Source organism: Haliotis asinina, chromosome 8 (genome assembly GCF_037392515.1).
Source record: "Haliotis asinina isolate JCU_RB_2024 chromosome 8, JCU_Hal_asi_v2, whole genome shotgun sequence".
Taxonomy (NCBI): domain Eukaryota; kingdom Metazoa; phylum Mollusca; class Gastropoda; order Lepetellida; family Haliotidae; genus Haliotis; species Haliotis asinina.
Genome location: NC_090287.1, coordinates 6,912,506 through 6,932,028, shown reverse-complemented (window position 1 = coordinate 6,932,028; position 19,523 = coordinate 6,912,506). Strand labels below are relative to the sequence as shown.

General features: G+C 40.4%; 1 protein-coding gene across 1 annotated transcript; it reads right to left on the bottom strand.

The window, feature by feature from the left end:
• Window positions 1–7,794: 7,794 nt before the first annotated feature.
• On the bottom strand, window positions 7,795–11,311 carry LOC137294814 (insulinoma-associated protein 1a-like). Its single transcript, XM_067825933.1, has one exon. It carries the CDS (start codon window positions 10,973–10,975, stop codon window positions 9,614–9,616), a length of 1,362 nt encoding a protein of 453 aa, XP_067682034.1. The 5' UTR covers window positions 10,976–11,311; the 3' UTR covers window positions 7,795–9,613.
• Window positions 11,312–19,523: the final 8,212 nt, after the last annotated feature.

Below are 19,523 nucleotides of genomic sequence, written 5' to 3'. Positions count from 1 at the left end.
CTCCCGGGTAGTTGAGGACAATACCCGGTCGGGTACGGCACGCGACAGTAAGGGGGAGATGTAATGGTGTACAGGGAGGGAGGGGGTTGTGCAGGTGCCCTCTGAGTTCCCATAGCGGCGTCTCTGCAAATGTCGAGTCGGGATTTCTGTTTGTAATTGGATTAAATTGCAATGCATATTTTGATCTGAGTTAAAGTATGCTTAATTGTTTAACTCTTGGGTGGGGATGAGAATCAGCTGAGGTGTGTTTGTTTAATCCTTGAGTTTCATCAAATGCCATGCAGTGTCCGTAAAATCCTTTGCAACTGTTTAATTGAGGCTGATTATAAAATCAAATATATTTGATCAAACATGGAAAGGGCTGAGGACAAAACATTTTCTGAAACGATCCCTTTCAAGTTGTCCACAAATTCCAAGAAAATGCTTATTCACATTACAAATGCGATTGTCCATCTCATAAAGGTCTGCATGTGTATTTAACCAACATTTGACTAAACTTACAGGTTCTTTCTACAAAACGGTCTTTTGTTTAAGACTTAATTGTACACTGACCACAACCGCACCGTCTTATATCCAAACCCTATCGTATTTATGAAAACTGTGCTGAACGTGGAGCAGGACATGCTGACCCTTATAGCGGACACCCGGTGCTATCGCTTCTCAGGTTCCATTCACAGTATTTTCTCCACTCGTTCGCATGTCATGCCCAAAGGAATGTGTATCAGCTATTAATCCAGACTGAATAGTCTTACAATTTCTTTTCGAAGCATAATTTTACGCTTACCCGAATATCGCCCATTTTCAGTAATCCATTCAAATATTTTTCGATTTCTACCAAAGATATTTTGTTTCTGTGGATAGTTTCGAGGGGTATTCTTTTGCACTAATGTTCTGTTTCAATGATACCAGAACCATATAGCAATGCTGGTTTAATTTTATAAGAACTAATGAAAACATCAGTTTGACGAATGGCATAATATAGATTTGACTACAAAGTAAAGCTTCATATGTACTCGTGTGAAGCATGCAAATCAGGTAAAGGGAATATCTTAATACACCCCCAGTAAACACAACTATTCAGTGTCATATTTCATATGATCTCTCGCCACATTAACACATACGACCATCTGTAGCTTTCTTGTTCTGTTATAAAGCATCCTTTGATATAGAGCTTTATAACAAGTCCAGTAATAACATGTTTTACGTACAAAGGCCACGTGACAAAGCTTCATGACAGCGCGATGCGAAATCTGATAGCACTGGACAGGTGTCCACTCCATTGATTTTCCCCCGAGATGTGATTTTACTAATTGTCTGAATGCAGACCGTGCTTGGTAGTGTATAGTTACATGTTTATACACAATGGGTAAGGCCGTTGGGTTCTCTAGACGAGGTTAATTCCGCTATAATTATTATCTTTAAGTCAGTACAGCACAGTGCGATGCTTTCCCCCAAGAGATCGTCAGACTCTAAAGGTTGAAAGTAATTAATAGCGCACTCGGGGATGTCAATAGCTTGTCGGTTCACCTTGTGTTGATTGACGGGTTTGTTCTTAAGATTAATGATACAGGATATCAAATTACCTACCCGAGGCTTGTTTATTTTCCTTATATTAACATTATTTGTTAAATATCGACCGCGTAGCATGAAGGAAATCATAATTACCCGTGGGGCACTTTGGTGATGTAATTTAGAAATTATTTTATGGTCTTAGAAGGAATTTTGTTCCCTAAATAGGAAAATATTTTTTTTCAACATAAAACAACACGATGGTGCTCTGACGACAATAGGATAGTTTCTAATGAAACGGTGTGAAAAAAGTAAAAATAAAAACAAAAATAAAACAATTTGTCGATGTATCACATTTTCGTGAGTGGTATTGCATTTAAAGTTGCAAGCAATTACTGGATTGTCTGGTCGTAAAGCAACGGCAGTCAATTAATCACTTATCAATCACCAGTGAAATCTGCTGTAGGTAAATCTAAAATACATGTGACCACTCCTAAAATTTCAAGACGGTGCGGAATAATGGGGTTTCATTGTATACACACTTATTGTATACACATTCACATTCGATAAAGTATTATATTTTTCTAACATTCGCAGCAGTAATAATCCAGATATATACACCGGAATATTTGCGGGTAAGTTGCCTTCATTGTCTAAACGGAAGGATTTCAGATTTGTACATATGGGATGCAATCAGTCATCTTATAACTTGCCTGAACACGCCATACATATATGTGATATATGTGACGAAATGACAATTAAACAGTTTTTATTTTACATCACGACGTGTCAGGCACATATATACATATAAACATTCATACAGATGAAACATTTACATTTTCCCTTAAGTTCTTTTCATCATCTGTTTCTGCCTTGGCTTCGTCATTTGTGTTTTTTCAATCTTGTAAATCCAGTATTCCCTACATTTCTTAATCGTACATGCTTTGATGTAGGAAATATATTTTTTCAGACATGGTTTCCATGTAATATGCTTGTTCGCTTTAATATCGCTTTAAATTCCAATGGTAAAATAATTGTACAAGAGTTAATATATATTGAAAAAACATTAAATATACCCGAGCATTTCTATACAGGGTTCCAATACGGTATGGCAATTTCAACCAACAGCCCGATATGTAATCACACACAAATGCTTTGCCTTGCTTTTACAAATAAATCAATAGCCTGGCAAACACCCTCGTTCTATCGAAAATTAGCCCGAAGCAGTGCAAGATTATTATGACATAAAAGTACAATTAATAACCCTAGATACTGCTCAGTGGGAACAGGAATTGAGTAGAGCTCTTTGTCTATCGCAGTACACGTGGAGACATCATTTCAAGTCCCGGCGAGATCTCGTCACGTGACCCCCAGCTGCAGCCGCGAGACAAAGCTGGCATGGATTCAACATGTGAAGCTCAGCATCACTGAATGAGGGAAATGGTCAAAAGTGATAAAATCTCAACCCTAAATACAGACGGATCAATATTAGACGGCAAAGGCCGGGAATGCGGGTGGGGTTAATGGGTAGTGCCTGAGATGAGGGGTAAAGCGGGAGGGGGAGGGGTAAAGTCGTTGTTATCAACATGACGGGATGAATACTGATAATTAACTAATAAAGCATCCTTGACGAATATACTTAAATTGGAGTTTCATGAAGACTCGACGTTCACTTTATTTTTCACTCCATACTTTTTGATACTGCTACTATTGTCATTGTCAAAGTGCGTGAATATCTGAGGTTGATATTACGTTATTCATCTTAAAATATGGAACACGGTTTAAATTTCGATGGATGAAATCTGTCGAAAAGAATTCAAGGAAACGGGATCTTTGAACATGACATTCCCATGTCAAAGAATGTAAATAGCAAATCTGAAATACGATGTAAACCTGCTTGTACAATGGGAATACTATATACACGTGCCATTGTGTGAAGGATTTAAAGCATTTAAAAATCTTTAAGCAGAAATTCATCTCAAATTTTCGGGACAACAGAGAGTGGAAATTCGGTGCTTCTTTTAAAGGCGACATTTCGTCCTATGACGTGCGCACAGTGAACGGCACGACCTTCCCAACGGAGCGTGTAGAGTAGAACAAGAAGTTTTCCAAATCACGTTTCCCGATCATTTACAAAATAGAGGCAGTGTGTACTTTCAGTAATTCTCACAAATACTATTGTGTATTGGCGTGAAGAAATAATGTTCGATATACACCACCATTGTACAAAGGGTACAAGACAAAAGACTTAAAACATTGAATAAAATTACGTGCCACTCAGTCTCAACTAGTGAGTAAACATGATTTTTAACTTCATTCAGCATTGTTTCGGCAACATCGAACCCGCTCCTTTGGAGTGACGAGCGAACGTTTACACCACGAGGCTATCCTACAGTCCCATCCGCTTCATTTGACATTTTGGGGCGGTAGGGTAGCCTAGTGGTTAAAGCGTTCGCTCGTGACGCAGAAGGCCCGAGTTCGATTCCCCACATGGGAACAATGTGTGAAGCTCATTTCTGGTGCTCCCCCGCCGTGATATTGTTCGAATATTGCTCAAAGCGGCGTAAAACTAAACCCACTCAATCATATCATTTGCGCAGTTGATTTCAGTTTAGTTAGGATTTGTGGAATCTTCAGGTAAAATACATTTACCTCGTATGAAACACTCAAGAAGTAGGTTTCATAGGTTAAATAACTCTGACATTGTGAGTGCGTGATTTTGGTGCTGTATTTTCATGACAAATCCATGCAACACAAGACTGTTAAATCATCTAATACAGATTATGGATTTGCTGAGTGAGTGAGTGAGTGAGTGAGTGTTGAACATTGTATCTGTCACTCCAAGAGATAATTACGGTTTCGAGCGGGCAGGTCAAAGATCATCATCAGGGCGAACTTCAGATGCGACTTGTGACCAACTACAACATCAGAATCTTTCACGAAGAGAGACGATTGACACAAAAATGCATAAAGGATAGTTTATCTGAATCATTTAGTCTAAAACAACGAGTGCATACTGAAACAAACTACTATTACTTTTTGGAGAGTATACAACAGCCAAGTCGTCTGAAGCTCCCCGGGGCCGTGGGATAGGCTTGTGATTAAGCGTTCGCTCATCACCCCGAAGACCGGGTTCGATTCCCCACATGGGTACAATGTGTGAAGCCCATTTCTGGTGTCCCCCGTCGTGTTATTGTTGGAATATTGCCTAAAAATTAGCACCACACACACGGCGTTATTTATTACATACGAGGGAAAACAAATCGGGGTTCATATTTTTCATACGAGGTCCTACGGCTAAATATCACTTTGTCATGGTGACGTGACGTCATGAACAATGCCATGACGTTACGGTTCTTCTGTGACGTTGCCTTCTACATGGGACGACGGCGGATAAGCCAGCCCTGGTTTGAAAGTAGATTTGGGTATATTTTCCTTAATTTGACTTCGGTAATAAACAGAATATTATATTCGTGCCCATAACATACTAATTTTACGACACTCGTGCCTAAATATCGGTACATGTATATCCCTCGCTCTCGTTCGGGAAATATCAACATTTAGGCACTCGTTGTTTCATGTTGTCCTTTGTAGCTGCTTAACAATATACTGAGATCACTATTAACGACATCGCTGTCTCCGCAACCTCCGATTTTAATGTTGCTGTGATTACTGTGTATGTTATTGTTACTTCTAATGCTGATATTGCAGACAGGTTAGTACTGATAGTGTTGTTACTCCTAATATTGATATTACTCCTAATGCAGATAGCGTTGTTACTCCAAGTTGTTACACAGGTTGATACTATTATTATTATTGATATTGCTGTCACTTATAAAATGACATTTCTATACATTCTAATAATGACGTTTGCTGTTACTCAAACCTCTCGTTACATGTTGATATTGTTGCTGCTACATGCACTGTAAAAATGCTGCTATTTGAATATTTATACTGCTATAAAGTGTAACATTTATATTGTTATAATTTCTAATGTTGATATTGCTATAAACTATAATGTTGATAGAGTTATGAAATATAACGTTGATATTGTTATAAGGTATAATGTTGATTGTTATTCCTCTAAGTTCTAATGTTGATGGTTATTGCCCTAAGTTCTAATGTTGATGGTTATTGCTCTAAGTTCTAATGTTGATGGTTATTGCCCTAAGTTCTAATGTTGATGGTTATTGCCCTAAGTTCTAATGTTGATGGATATTGCCCTAAGTTCCAATGTTGATGGTTATGGCTCTAGGTTCTAATGTTGATGGTTATTGCCCTATGTTCTAATGTTGATGGTTATTGCCCTAAGTTCTAATGGAAGCTTATATATCTTCCGTGTGATAATCAACAGAAAGGATAGCCCATTTGTCTTTCATTCGTCTTCACTGAAAATACGTTTTGAAATTTTACAGTTCTGTAAGTACTTATTAGTGTACAAGGTAACATGTGTTAGATTTTCTCTATCAAATACAGTTTCGCTAACAGAGACAAATCAGCTGCCAAACAACTCAGCCGACGTGTTTTTTACGTGTTCGAGTTGGATTTCCTGAACACACCTCTCTCCAGCTACCACCACGCTACCATTGCCCTTGTAACATCTACCACTAATTGCCACGCTCACCTCAACTGCCACACCACTATCCAGCCTCCTTCCATCCATCTCTCTCCAGCCACCGTTAGACTACCAAACCCATCTCTAAGTGATGCAACACTATGACTACCCCCACACAGCCATCCCCACATCGCCATCTACCCCCACACTACCATCCACTTCCCGCCAACTTCTACTACAACCATCTCCAACAACCATACAACTCTCCAGCTACCACCACAAATCTCCCCGGCGACCGGCGATTACCAAACCACCACACCTCTTCCCAGCTACCCCATAATACCACCCCCTCTCTCTGACTACCCCATAATATCATCCCCTCTATGTAACTACCCCATAAAACCACCCCTCTCTCTAACTACCCCTTACTAACACCCCTATAATACCACCCCTCTAACTTCCCCATAATAACATCCCCTCTCTCTAACTACCCCATAACACTTCACCTCTTTCTAATTACCCCTTACTAACTCCCCTCTAACTAAACCATAATACCACCCCTCTCTCTAAATACCCCATAAAACCACCCCCTCTCTCTAACTACCCAATAACACCACCCCTCTAACTACCTCATAATACCACCCCTCTCTCTAACTACCCCATAACAACACCCCTCTAATTACCCCGTAACACCACCCCTCTCTCTAAACTACCCCATAACATCACCCCTCTCTCTCTGAATACCCCATAACACCACCCCTCTCTCTAAATACCCCATAACACCACCCCTCTAACTACCCCATAATACCACCCCTCTCTCTAACTACCCCATAACAACACCCCTCTAATTACCCCGTAACACCATCCCTCTCTCTAAACTACCCCATAACACCACCCCTCTCTCTGAATACCCCATAACACCACCCCTCCCCTGAATACCCAATAACACCACCCCTCTAACTACCCCATAATACCACCCCTCTCTCTGAATACCCCATAACACCACCCCATCTCTCTAACTACTCATAACAACACCCCCATCTTTAACTTCCCCATTACACCACCCTCTCTCTAACTTCCCCATAACACCATCCCTGTCTCTAACTACCCCATAACAACACCCCTCTTTCTGAATACCCCTGACTAACACCCCTCTAATTTTCCCATAATACCACCCCCTCTCTCTAACTACCATACACTATTATTATCCTCTCTAACTAATAATACCCATAATACCACCCCATTTCTCGCACTACCCAAAAACACCACCCCTGTCTGTAACCATAGAATAACACCATCCCACGCTCTAACTACCCGATAATATCACCCATCCCCTCTCTCCAACTACCTCCACACGAACATAACTCTCTCTAGAACTACCAAAACGCTATCATCCTTTCTCCAACTATCCCAGCACTACCACCTTCTCTCCAGCTACCATACGTCTCAAGATCGTCTAACACGATGACTGTTTCAGCTCAAAAACAGGCTGGGCGACAGACACCACACCCCAGTGGGAATCAACCCTGATTTTTTATATAAAGTGGAAACACATCACGTCAACGCCACCAAATTCAACTAATTTTTCGCAATAAAAAATCACTTATTACGTTCAAATCAACAAAACCAACAACGTTGTTGAGGGATACTTGAACAAGACTCGCTTTTATGTCCAACTTACATCCGACACTTTTGTTCCTGGTCAACAAATATGATCACAAAATACTAAGTTTGTTTCACAATCTTTATTCTTCAAGTTCAACCATAAAATATACATACAATATCCAATTCATATTCTTACTGATGTACAATCGTCAATATTTTATTGCCTCACTGGTATATAATAATATTCTGCAAAAATAAAGTACTTTCCGAGACTTTGAACTAATGATAACATCGTAAGGCATTTATCTGATACTTTGATAAAGACACTTTGTTAAGTAACTATGATATAATTAAGTATATATGAATACAACCTAGTCACCGACAGCCATAGGCATGCACGTAGGCACAAACACAATTCACAGTAGGCACTTGATACAAATAATTTACATTGCATACGGGTCACAAAGTTTAGAAATATATATATATGTATATATAGATATATGTATTTAAACTCATAATTGTCAGTCAATACTGATACTGCGGAATACAACCGAACATGGTAAATATAATATAGTCTGAAGTTACTCTGAACTATTGCACAGGAATGTGTATAAAGGTTAAATAAACATTGCACATAGATGATGTAAAAGTTAAATAAGGTAAACATAAAACCTTGATAAATAAGCTATCTTCAGATATTTGATAAATACCAATATTTGATTATTGAATCTCTCTCTTCAGTAATATTTGTATATGGTAATACAGCGTGACATATATAGTAATGAGCAATGTCACAATTAGATATTTATCAATTCTGAGTGAATAAATAAGTATACATAAAACTTTGTAATAACAAAAATGAGACAAAATGTAAAGTTAACCCAAAAAAGGCCAAAAGTTGTTAGCATTAAATAAATACGACTAGGATTAAAGTTCAGAGAACAAGAATAGCAGGACTAGAACCACCCTAATATTAAAAGCAAATCATGAGACTAGAATTAACACAATAATACACACGGGAAAAATAAAAATATAAATCCAATAAAAATTGCACATTTAATAAATAAATGATTAGGGAAAACACGACTAGAACGTAACACAATGACAAGCATAAATAAGTAGAAATAAATCTCGATAAAGCAAATAATTATGACTAGTAACACAGTAAATAAATAAAAGTTCTGTAAATTAGGATTTCAGTTTGGGGATAAAGTTAAAGGCACGTAATGCGGTGCACCCCTTCCATATAGGGTGCTGTTCGACGGAATTCCTGAATGCTGCTGGCTTTGCTGCGTTGGGACGAGTGACTAACAGTATAATTAACGGACGATCGTATGAGTCACAGGCTAATCTTGAATAATACCAATCTGTTCGGTAAACACTTCAAAAGGTCCTAATTGGTGTCTGCTCTGACTCAGAAAATACTCGAGAAATTATCTTTCAAAAATAAATCAATCTGTGTAACAATACTATGGCTGGTCAATAAAAGTTATTAATACTGGGTATTGATCTCCAATTAACACAATGGCAAAATATGTATACAAACATGATAGAAACAGGATCAAATCGACATACGGACTGGTCCGGAGGAATCGATCTGGGCTTGATATCGATAACAGAGCGACTAAGGTTCATAGCGATACAGCAATGCATGTTGACATAGCTATTACAACAGTATTTACGGCCCGGATTATAAAGGGAGATTTAGTTCACGCCTGTACTTCATATTAGGACACAGCACAAGCGAAATACAATACATGAGCCCCATGGACTCACGATAAAGTCAAGTTTGTCTTCTTCTCGGAAGCTGGTTTTGATTCACAATAAGCACTGTACTGACCTTAAGTGTTCTCACAGAATATAATGCCCTCCTTGTCTATATAGTTTATCTCCACCCTGAAGCCGGTAGGCTCTCCAGGGAGAGGTCCCTCCCTACCCACTTGCCTAGCAAGGCCTGGAGACAGGAAGCTGCAGAAGGATCACTTGTCTGTTTTCTGAGGGATGGCACTTATTAATATGACGCGTCAAACCCGGCGAACTGTAAAATGTGCTCGCGCAGTATTTGCACGTGTATATGTCCTTGCTGTGAGTACGCACGTGTTTCTCGAGGACGATCTTGTTTGGGAATGTCAGGTTGCACGTGGAGCACGAGAGATCTTTGCTTCCTGGGCCATGCTGTGCCTCGTGTTTAGCACGTGAGGTTTCGTTGAGGAAGATTTTCCCACAAAACTGGCAAGGCAACGGTCTTTCGTTAGCATGGGTGGCGACGTGCTTTCTAAGGTAAGCCTGTCTCCGGAACTTCTTCCCACAAGTTTCACACTCGAACTGGCCCTCGTCACCGGATGACTCGCGGTTGTCATGCGTGGATGGAGACAACGGGGATAACAGTTTATTATTGGGTATTCTCGTCTGTTCAAGCGACTCCAGGTTGTTATTATTTTCGTTTGAAGTCTGAGCAGCTGGCAAGATCTTGGCAGGTGAGACGGTTTTGTTTGATCCAGCGGGGGCGGTTGTTTTGGGTTTATGCCACCTTCGGTGTGAAGCCAGATTTGCGGGACAATTGAACACCTTGTCGCACTCCGGACAACGGTACTCCACGTGCACAATGCGGGAACACCTGTGCTGGGCCAGCTGGAACGCATCTTCGAAAAAGTCTTTACAAAGCTGGCAAATGTAGTCTCCAATTTTGTTTTCAATTTTCTCAAGTTCAGCTCTGGCTTCGGGAGTGACTTCGACGTAGTTGTAACTGGGCTCAATGTCGCCGCAGACAATTCTTCCTCCGTCTTCTTCGCTGTCTGAGAAGTCGCGAATGATGGTACCAGACACAGGGGACGTCTTGTCGATGTCAAAGTTGATCTTACGAGCCGCTTTTGGTTTCTTCGTGCCCACCGTCTTCTTTTCACTTTCTCCATTTCCCCTTTTTCTGTTTGGGGAGTGTGGAGACGATGTTGCAGTGATGTTGTCATTTCTCGCAGCAAGTCTGTGAGGAGAATTGTCATTGCACAAACTAAGCTTGTCAAACGCCGAAAAGTAGAGTGGGGAGGGGTGCTGGTTGGTGTTACTCACCCCGAGAGGACTGCAGGCGGGAGCGACGTTGTTGTTGTCACGGTCCTGTAGGAAGGAATCTCTCTCCCTGAATGTCATGGAGATTGGGCTTGCAGAATACCCCGAATCAGGAGACCCAAAGTTGGTGTATGGGTACTCGTGTTCTGATCCACTGTCACTCTTGTCATCATCGGAATGTCTTCTTTCCCTGTAGGAGTACGCGGTGTTCTTCGATCGCTTTACTAGGAATCCCCTAGGCATGGCTGATGAGAGACTGACGGCCAGCAGCTAAGGCACTTGCGGTGTCAACACAATACAAAGTCACAAAAACGACATGAGGTTTTCAAAAACCTCCGTTACGCTAAGGCATGCGAAATGTCCACGAAAACTAAACACACGAAAACAGGGGGGATCGCACCAGGTTGAGCCTGTTTTACGAACGCAGCAAAAGTCACATACGCTGTAAAATGCACAAGAGCCACTCAACTTCTCGAAAAGTCTGTGAAGAAACGAAATAAACCACTGTCAAGGTATGACAAAGGGAAATCCTTTGAAATACTTCGAAATATTAATGCAGTTCCTTCTATAGTTTTGGTCCGATCCGTCGCTGTGTTGTTAGAACTCGCTTATATAGCCCAACAACCGTCTCATTCATATGTAGATTCTACACGTTAAGCCCCGCCCCCAGGACGTCACGAGCCTGTAGCGAGCCGAACGGACAGACGACAGTCTTTGTTTCCCGCGTTGTGTGGCAGTCGTCTGCTACACATCCACTCACACTATTCATTGTGTTACGCCGGGACGGTATCGCAACTTGAGCGCTGATTTGTGGAGAAATGAAAACGGGATATCTCCACTAACTTGCCGCTCAATATCGAGAAGAACAATTGAGAGTTGCCTTCGTTGTCTGAAAAGCTGCAAAGCTCCGAAATTCTGTGACAAAGAAGCTCGCGACAGGCGTGTTGTTACAATAGAGTAGTGGTTGTTAAAAATAGATGAATATAATACACGGTAACAAAGGCTAGGGTTCCGTTATTCGATGCAAATTGCACACAGTCTTGTGATTCAATGACTATAGCAAATTCTGGGCGCATACCCTTGCTAAAGTGAAGCATTCTACAGCAGGAGTAGAAGGTGCCCGCTCGCCTGATTAATTGGAATTAACACATTTTATCCTTAGTGTTGAGGGAATTTCAGTAATTATTATCCGCTGATTCCTTTGATAGGAATAGCTTTGTTTGATGACGTGGGCAGTGAAATGGGAATAAACCAAATATGCTGACCAAGAAGGCTTGCGCTGGTCAGAGGCGCTTGATCGAGTTATGTTGTTGAGTGGGGTGAATGATTAAATAATTATCTGAACCAAATGATAGGATAGTCCCAAATCGCTATAGATCTCATCATGAAATATTTATACATAGTGTCACTGAAAACCACGGAATGCAGCACGGTAAATTACAACCAATAAAGGGATGATATTGGCACGAAAGTGAGATCATATTGTGCATGCAATGCCAGGACGATATGATTGGTTAGGGTGTAATAAATCCGGTTTGGCTGTAAATAACATTCACATATTTCCGCTTCTGATTTTAATAACCGCCGATACTGTTTCTAACAATTTTAATGTTAGGGTCATAAATAACAAATGATCAAGCATCGAATCTTGGAAAACACCCACAATGCATTTGTTCCGCCTCGACAATGACGTTTGTATGACAATTATGCTGTTATTATGACGTCATGTTTTCAGCAATGTTGAATTTTATCAGTCAAGCAAAATACACATACTACTTCTCAAATAGGTCTGTATAAGGATACTGAGACTTAAATAAGACGGATATTTGGATAAGCCAGTTAACAAAAGTGTATGTTGAAGTCGTCATGGCGAACTAAATACCAATACATAATGTTATAAACATGTTTATATTTTTCCTGAACGGTGTGATTACGGGAAAAGAAGAGGCATCAACACATATAATGCAGGGCGTTTCTGTTCTGTTAATTGTTCTCCATCCTTAGTGTTTTAAAATGTGATGTTATGTGGCACCAAAACTACTGTCAGTAACGAATTAAAGCAAAGAGACTAAACAAACGAGTCTAAACAAATGCATTTGCTGGCCTCAGTGCTATACAAATATGTCGACTAAATTACCTTTTCGTGATAACAATCCTAATTTGATATGGTAATAGTCCAGAGTAAAGAGAAACATGTTACGCGTAAACCACAATATTTAGGAAAATCGACCAAATTAAACGAGGAACCTGACAACAAATCCACTCAATCTAAGTCAAAGATGCAAAAATTCTTCTGCGCATGATCGAAAATGCATCTCGAAATGCGCCAAAACATAATTCACAAAAATTTGATATTTTTCGATGCTGATAGAAACACATTCAAATATTGCTTGATTTACACATGGAAAAAGTCATTTGAAATATCGCTCGTGCCATTATTGCCAAGTTTTAGATGGGATCAAATTATTTAGAAGAAAGGCGCGTGAGATAATTTGCATACAGCTGCCGGTCTCGGTGCATAGGCCAGGTGTGTATCCCCGAGTAGTTTCCCTCCAAAAGGCGATCATTCTAAGGTTCCACGTGAAAAGTCTTGTAATATCCTTTTCAATGCACGTGGATTTTGGAAAATTACATTTTATAGACAATTTCTAAAATCTTTATCGATCCGCATTTTCGTTTGTGTTTGTAGAATGAAGCATTACGCTGCTTTGGCGTTTTGTAAGATTTAGCTGATGAAACCCCACTTGCGTGAGATGTCAGGAAAAATGAAACAATACTCTCATCTGAAATGAAAAAAAAAGATGTCTAATCGGGGTCATTAATAATGAATACGGAATGTTAAAAGCGTCTCTAAAAAATCAACAAATCATATAGAAATTTATATACCACATTTCTATTTAACCGTAACTTGAGATGGTTGGAACTGACTATTGAAGCAAACACATTGTCTTTCTCAATGCCTCGACTTTTTAAAGCGGCATTATTACAGAAGCGCACTATATAATGCTGAATGCATGCACTTAAAAAACAAGACAACAACATTAGTGAGACAAATATATATTGCTTTTAGTTGAGATTCAGTGCTTGAATACATTTTATGGGAAATACTATTTCAGGATATTCATTCTTTAATCAGTCTTTAATCAGACATTTGCGAACTCGGGCAAATGTAACCAAGATTAATTCTAAATAGTGAGTGAGTTTAATTTTACGCCGCTCCTAGCAATATTTCGGCAATATCACGGAGGAGGACACCAGAAATGGGCTTCACAAATTGTACACATATGCATATGACAAAATGCCAAAGAGTGTCATGTTTCATAACACCATCATATTTCTGTTAAAGGAAATAAAAGAATTAATTTCGAAGTAAAGGTAATTCACGAGTTCCATTATTCACAAAAAGATGCATTTCCGAACCGCATAGGGATCAGCTAATCATGGGTTCGAATCCGAGATTCTTTTTGATTACGATCCTTGATATGTCATCACTGTGCCAGTGCTTTGTGGTTTCAAGGGGTGGAAAGATGTTATCACCTGGTGAATCTCGGGCTTTCCTACCACGGTTAACGTGCAAAATAACTGGATTCCATTCCATGAGGAGTTATACCCAACTTTCTCACTCAAAACTTGAAAAAACTGTTGACATTTGATTGTCAAAGTAACCCACTTGCCGTGCACGTTTTTTCTCGGGGTGAGGAAGCTGACAGAACGCCAAACTACAGCTTGAAGTCTCTATGTACAGTTATGTTTAGGATGCCGGTTGTCTCCTTGATACTGAATAACAATGCATACAAATTTATGGATAACAACTTTTTGTTTATTGAATGGAGCTTTATCAAAAGTAACAGTTTCTTCGTTGCCTAGAACATTTTGTATCGACAAACTTGTAGTATGTCGACCAAATGATCCTTAGCCATCCCAGTATCTAAAATACACTACCTTTGTGGAAGAATGGGTATTGTTCACCCAGGAATATTCCAGATATACAGTGATGATATGTTTAAATGAATAAGTAGTTGCCCCAAAAATTCCGAATTGTGATGTATAGTACCATCTCTCTCCACTTCACCTGTGTTTATTCGTATGTTATTTTATTTTGTATATTCCAGATATATCACGACGGTTTGGGAATAATAGTCTGGACAAGACAACCTAGTGATTGACACCCATTGGGGTACGGTGACATTCACTAACTCAGGGAGCCAGAACACCCCATCCCGCCAGTAAATCCCATGTTATTGATCACTGGAATGTGTGATCCAAACTCGATTATTTACAGACCGACACCATATATCTGGGATATTGCCGAATGCAGCGTCAGTCACATGTTCCAGCAAGCATGGGTTGCTAAGACTAGTTCCGAACTGATCACCTGTTACCATATAACCGATTGCAGTGTTGAATTATACACAGAAATTCTGCAAAGCACGTTGACGTCGACAATGTTGCTGTCTGTGTGCCTGCGAAAACGGTGCAAGTGTGATATGCCCAGTCGACTGTGTTTATTTTTGGTTCATACGTCATGGGTGCAGTTGTAGGTGGGTTTGCTCGTGTTTGAGTCTATCAACACAAATGATGTTGCCTGTAGTGTTATTTATAAGGCATGTGTCATTGATGCATTACTGAAGACAAATATCAAAATACAGACATATATATCTCATATCTAGTGTTGAAGACATGTTCTTTCTTTATTGACATTAAAATGATGGCTTGTGGTTTTGGTCAAATTTCATGATGATTACATTTCATGATGAAATTTGAAATGTCATGACCCGGCTAAGCACATTAGTAAATATCTATAGTTTTACAACGGCTTTAGTAGCATTCCGTACAACGGCTTTACTAGCATCCGTACAACGGCTTTAGCAGCATCCGTACAACGGCTTTAGCAGCATTCCGTACAACGGCTTTAGCAGCATTTCGTACAACGGCTTTAGCAGCATTCCGTACAACGGCTTTAGCAGCATTCCGTACAACGGCTTTAGTAGCATTCCGCACAACGGCTTTAGCAGAATTCCGACATTATCAGTGTGGGGACACGCAGAATAAGCTTCCAATATTTATTCTACGTTTTCAGCCAGAACAGTCTTTGAAGGTTCGAGTTTTAAGAGCGTGCTAGAAATATAGCAAAATATAGGGTATATGACAAAAATCATTATCAACAATTATTAAGAACGCCCGTGTTAGGTAACAACGAGCGGGCGTCAGTAAGACATTAGCACTGGAACTGTTCAGTCTAATCACAAGGAGTGTAATGATACTGATAGAATACTAATATATTTCGTCTGTAAAAGGCTACTTTGGAAAAGTGAACGTTGCCGTATACGACATACGCCCTCATGTTACTAAACTTTAAATATAAGGACTAAAGTGTCAATAATAACGATTTCCTGATTGTTATGATTCAAAATTATTTTAAGGTGACATTATACGTTTAAAATATCTATTCTTCCTAGCCTGTGCGCTTTAGATGTTGAAAAGATGTTGTCTTAACATTGAGGATTGTTGAGACAAACTGAGGCCATTTATTAAAACAATGTTTTGTGTGTGAGAGAATTAACGCCGTCTTCAAAACAAATTCCAGCAATATCACATCTGGGGGCATTGACAAAAAGCATCATGTACCAATGTGGAATCGAACTCGAGTTTTGTATGTGACGAACGAACACATGAACCCCTGGGCTATCTTACGATCTAACGCTGACATAAGCAGCCTTAATCAAATAAGACTAAATGAATTACAGCAACAAATTCGCAGATGGCATTGTCCACGCATTCCATTGGTCCCCAGCAGTACAGCGCATGTAACGACGTAATCGGAGCTGGAATAAATATTCACTTCCTTGTTGAACACTCCAGTCAGATTTAGCTAAAGACTTATCTCACTTTGAACATAGAACATTCATCTCTGGCCCCACGGGATGATAATTACCTTCAACATCATGAAAGCACTCACTTTCCAATATCGGAAAATCATGACACTGTAGTTCAATAGAAGCATGATGTTAATAAATGTCCCTATGGTTGGTAGCCGTGCAGGGCAATCTCCCTCAGGGTAGCTGTGTGTCGACACGCAATAAGAGAGTCTCTCAGTCTCTCCTTCCCGCATCGCTTACCTGCCTGACCAGCAGACACAGGAAGCCGTTATTTATGATATGCCGATATGCTGATATGCATGCCTTTAAACAGCAGGACAAGCAGGACTACTGTGAATTAAAAGCAGTGTCAGGTACATTAATCGATAATGGTGAAATAACTAGGGGTGATTTTCATCACTCCGTGTAAATAATCATTCGAGTAGTCTCCAATCTGTCGCAATTCAGCCAAATAGCCGGAAACTAGATCTAAGGGAGCGCGTGGAGGTGGCAATTCATCCCCCAAGCATACAGAGGCCTGACTCCTATCTCACCTTATCACCACTGCATCTGGCAAAAGCTGCAGAAAACACCTTTGTTCTCCAAGCCGTGATATCTGGCTTCGGAACTAACATCTCAGCGCGCCCGTGTATTTTGAGGAATTTCCGTAGTATTTTGGCTACCTTAATGCAAATATCGTATTAAACGCTCGCGGCTTTGACATAAATCTGATTTTCTCCGATCTGCTGCTAACACATCTCTACGTTCAAGCCCGGATCATATTTAAGTCAGATTTCTTGTATTTCCCCTCCTGGTGGGGTTGGTTCGGCGGTACTGATAAAAGCTCAACCAGACGGCAGATGGGAGACATGCCGTTATCATTACGTAAGCGGCACGCGCACACCGGCAGACGCCATAATCACGTCTGCTTCAAAGCTCCGTGCTTGGTCACTACCTGGTAGTCCGCCGCATTCAGCCTCTTCGCACCTGCTCCATAGAAGTCAAGATCCCGGCCATCGTTAACGGTTAGGATATCGTTAACTATTATAAGATCAAACAACATGGACAATGGTCAGCAACACGACGCAGGTGATACCTCGCGCAAGTAAAGCGGACGTAACGTGACCGTTAACGGTACGCGTGGCAAATTGTTAATTAAATACAAGAACCCCTCAGAATTGTACATACCGACACCAGGTGAAAACTGAAAGCAAGCGATCAATAAACTCGATTTGGAAAGTGTAAATTTGGGGACTCTAAATACTGTAATTGTTGGTGTGTTTGTTTGGGGAAGCTCGCCGCACCTGCAGACGTTCTTAACCGCCATGAAAGAAGAAAAGTCCACGGTCGAGGCGGACCTTAATTCCAGAGGCGCTAATGGCTCGGTAACTAGTTGTCATGGCTTCCATTCAAACACAGCTGAACCCACGGCATATCGAGCTCCGAATATTTTGAGTTATCTAAAGGTATTTTTTCCTTTCCGCAGTACGTTTCTGTATTACAGCCTTTATATACTTGTTTATTCAAAAGACACATCAGTCTCCAGATTAGGCTTGCCCATCGATGCTGCTGAAGACATTTTTTAAATTGCTTGGTATTATGTTTGTTAACCCTTTGACAAAAATAAGGCAAATACTGACTCGTTCACTGGAACAATATTAGATGTTTAGCTTCGGTTTATTGCATACGCATTTCGAATTATCTTGAAAATGCATGCAGCAAAAGAGAAACAAATAATTTTGCTTCCAAGGTGTTTCTTTTTTATTGTATAAATATAAAATGTATTAAGAAATTGTCGTAAGTGGGCGGTGTTTAAAGCCTCTGCTCGTCAGACCGAAGACTCGGGTTCGATTTCCCTCTCATGAGCAATATGTGAAACCCATTTCTGATGTCCCTGGTCGTGATATTGCAGGAATATTATGAGAAGCGGCTTAAAACTTTACTCACTGACTTTCTTTAAATGCATCATAGATGTGTCTAAACTGTTACATTGGTTATCAGCAACCCATGCTTGTCGTAAAAGACGACTTCCGGGATCGGGTGGTCAGACTCGCTGATTTGGTTGACACATGTCATCGGTTCCCAGTTGCGCAGAGTGATGGTCATGCTGTTGATCACTGGATTGTCTGGTCCAGACTCAATTATTTACAGACCGCCGCCATGTAGCTGGAACATTGCTGAGTGCGCCGTAAAACTAAACTCACTCCTGCAGTTGCACTTTCATTAAATATAAGTGCCGCTTCTAGTATATTCTTAGCAGTATTTGGGCTCTTTTAGTATGACATAAACAGCTTGAAAAATCTATCTGAAATACCGACAAGCACATTTTAAAATGTTCTAAAGACTTTCTTTTTCGCTACTCCTTCCACTTCAATAAGTATATATCGTTTGGTAAATATCTTCTCAGTTTTGCCGTAGCGGCTCAGAGCATGTCAAGAAATTTAAGGTAATGTTGTAAGGTACGAATATGGCATTTGTGAAATGGAGATAAGGTTCCGATAAGCCGACGATAAAGATCGAATCACTGCTCACCTTAGAGGTAAACGTTAATACTCTTTAATAATTCAAGATGTCATTTTTGACGTCCGTGATGATACTGGGTAGACAGCTAATTCTTTACCGATCAGCGCCCGATAGTCGTACAACTGCTCTCACGATCTCCACTCCATCTTAATTGCTTTTCTTTCAAATATAGAAATTTCATCGGAGAAAGCTGGGGTTTGTGTTTAAATGTCTCGGCGGGCCCAGTGAAAGCATGCTGGGTTCTCCTGCCGGTGATCGGATAAAACGCTTTGTTCGCCATGCTAGCGCGTCGCGTGCCGTCAGAGTGACTGCGCATGCGCGAGACTTCAGCTGCCTATTATGGAGTTGCGCGGCATTGTGGTGGTATTCAGATTCAGCGTCCCGTGAAGGGGGTGGGGGAGGGGTGGTAG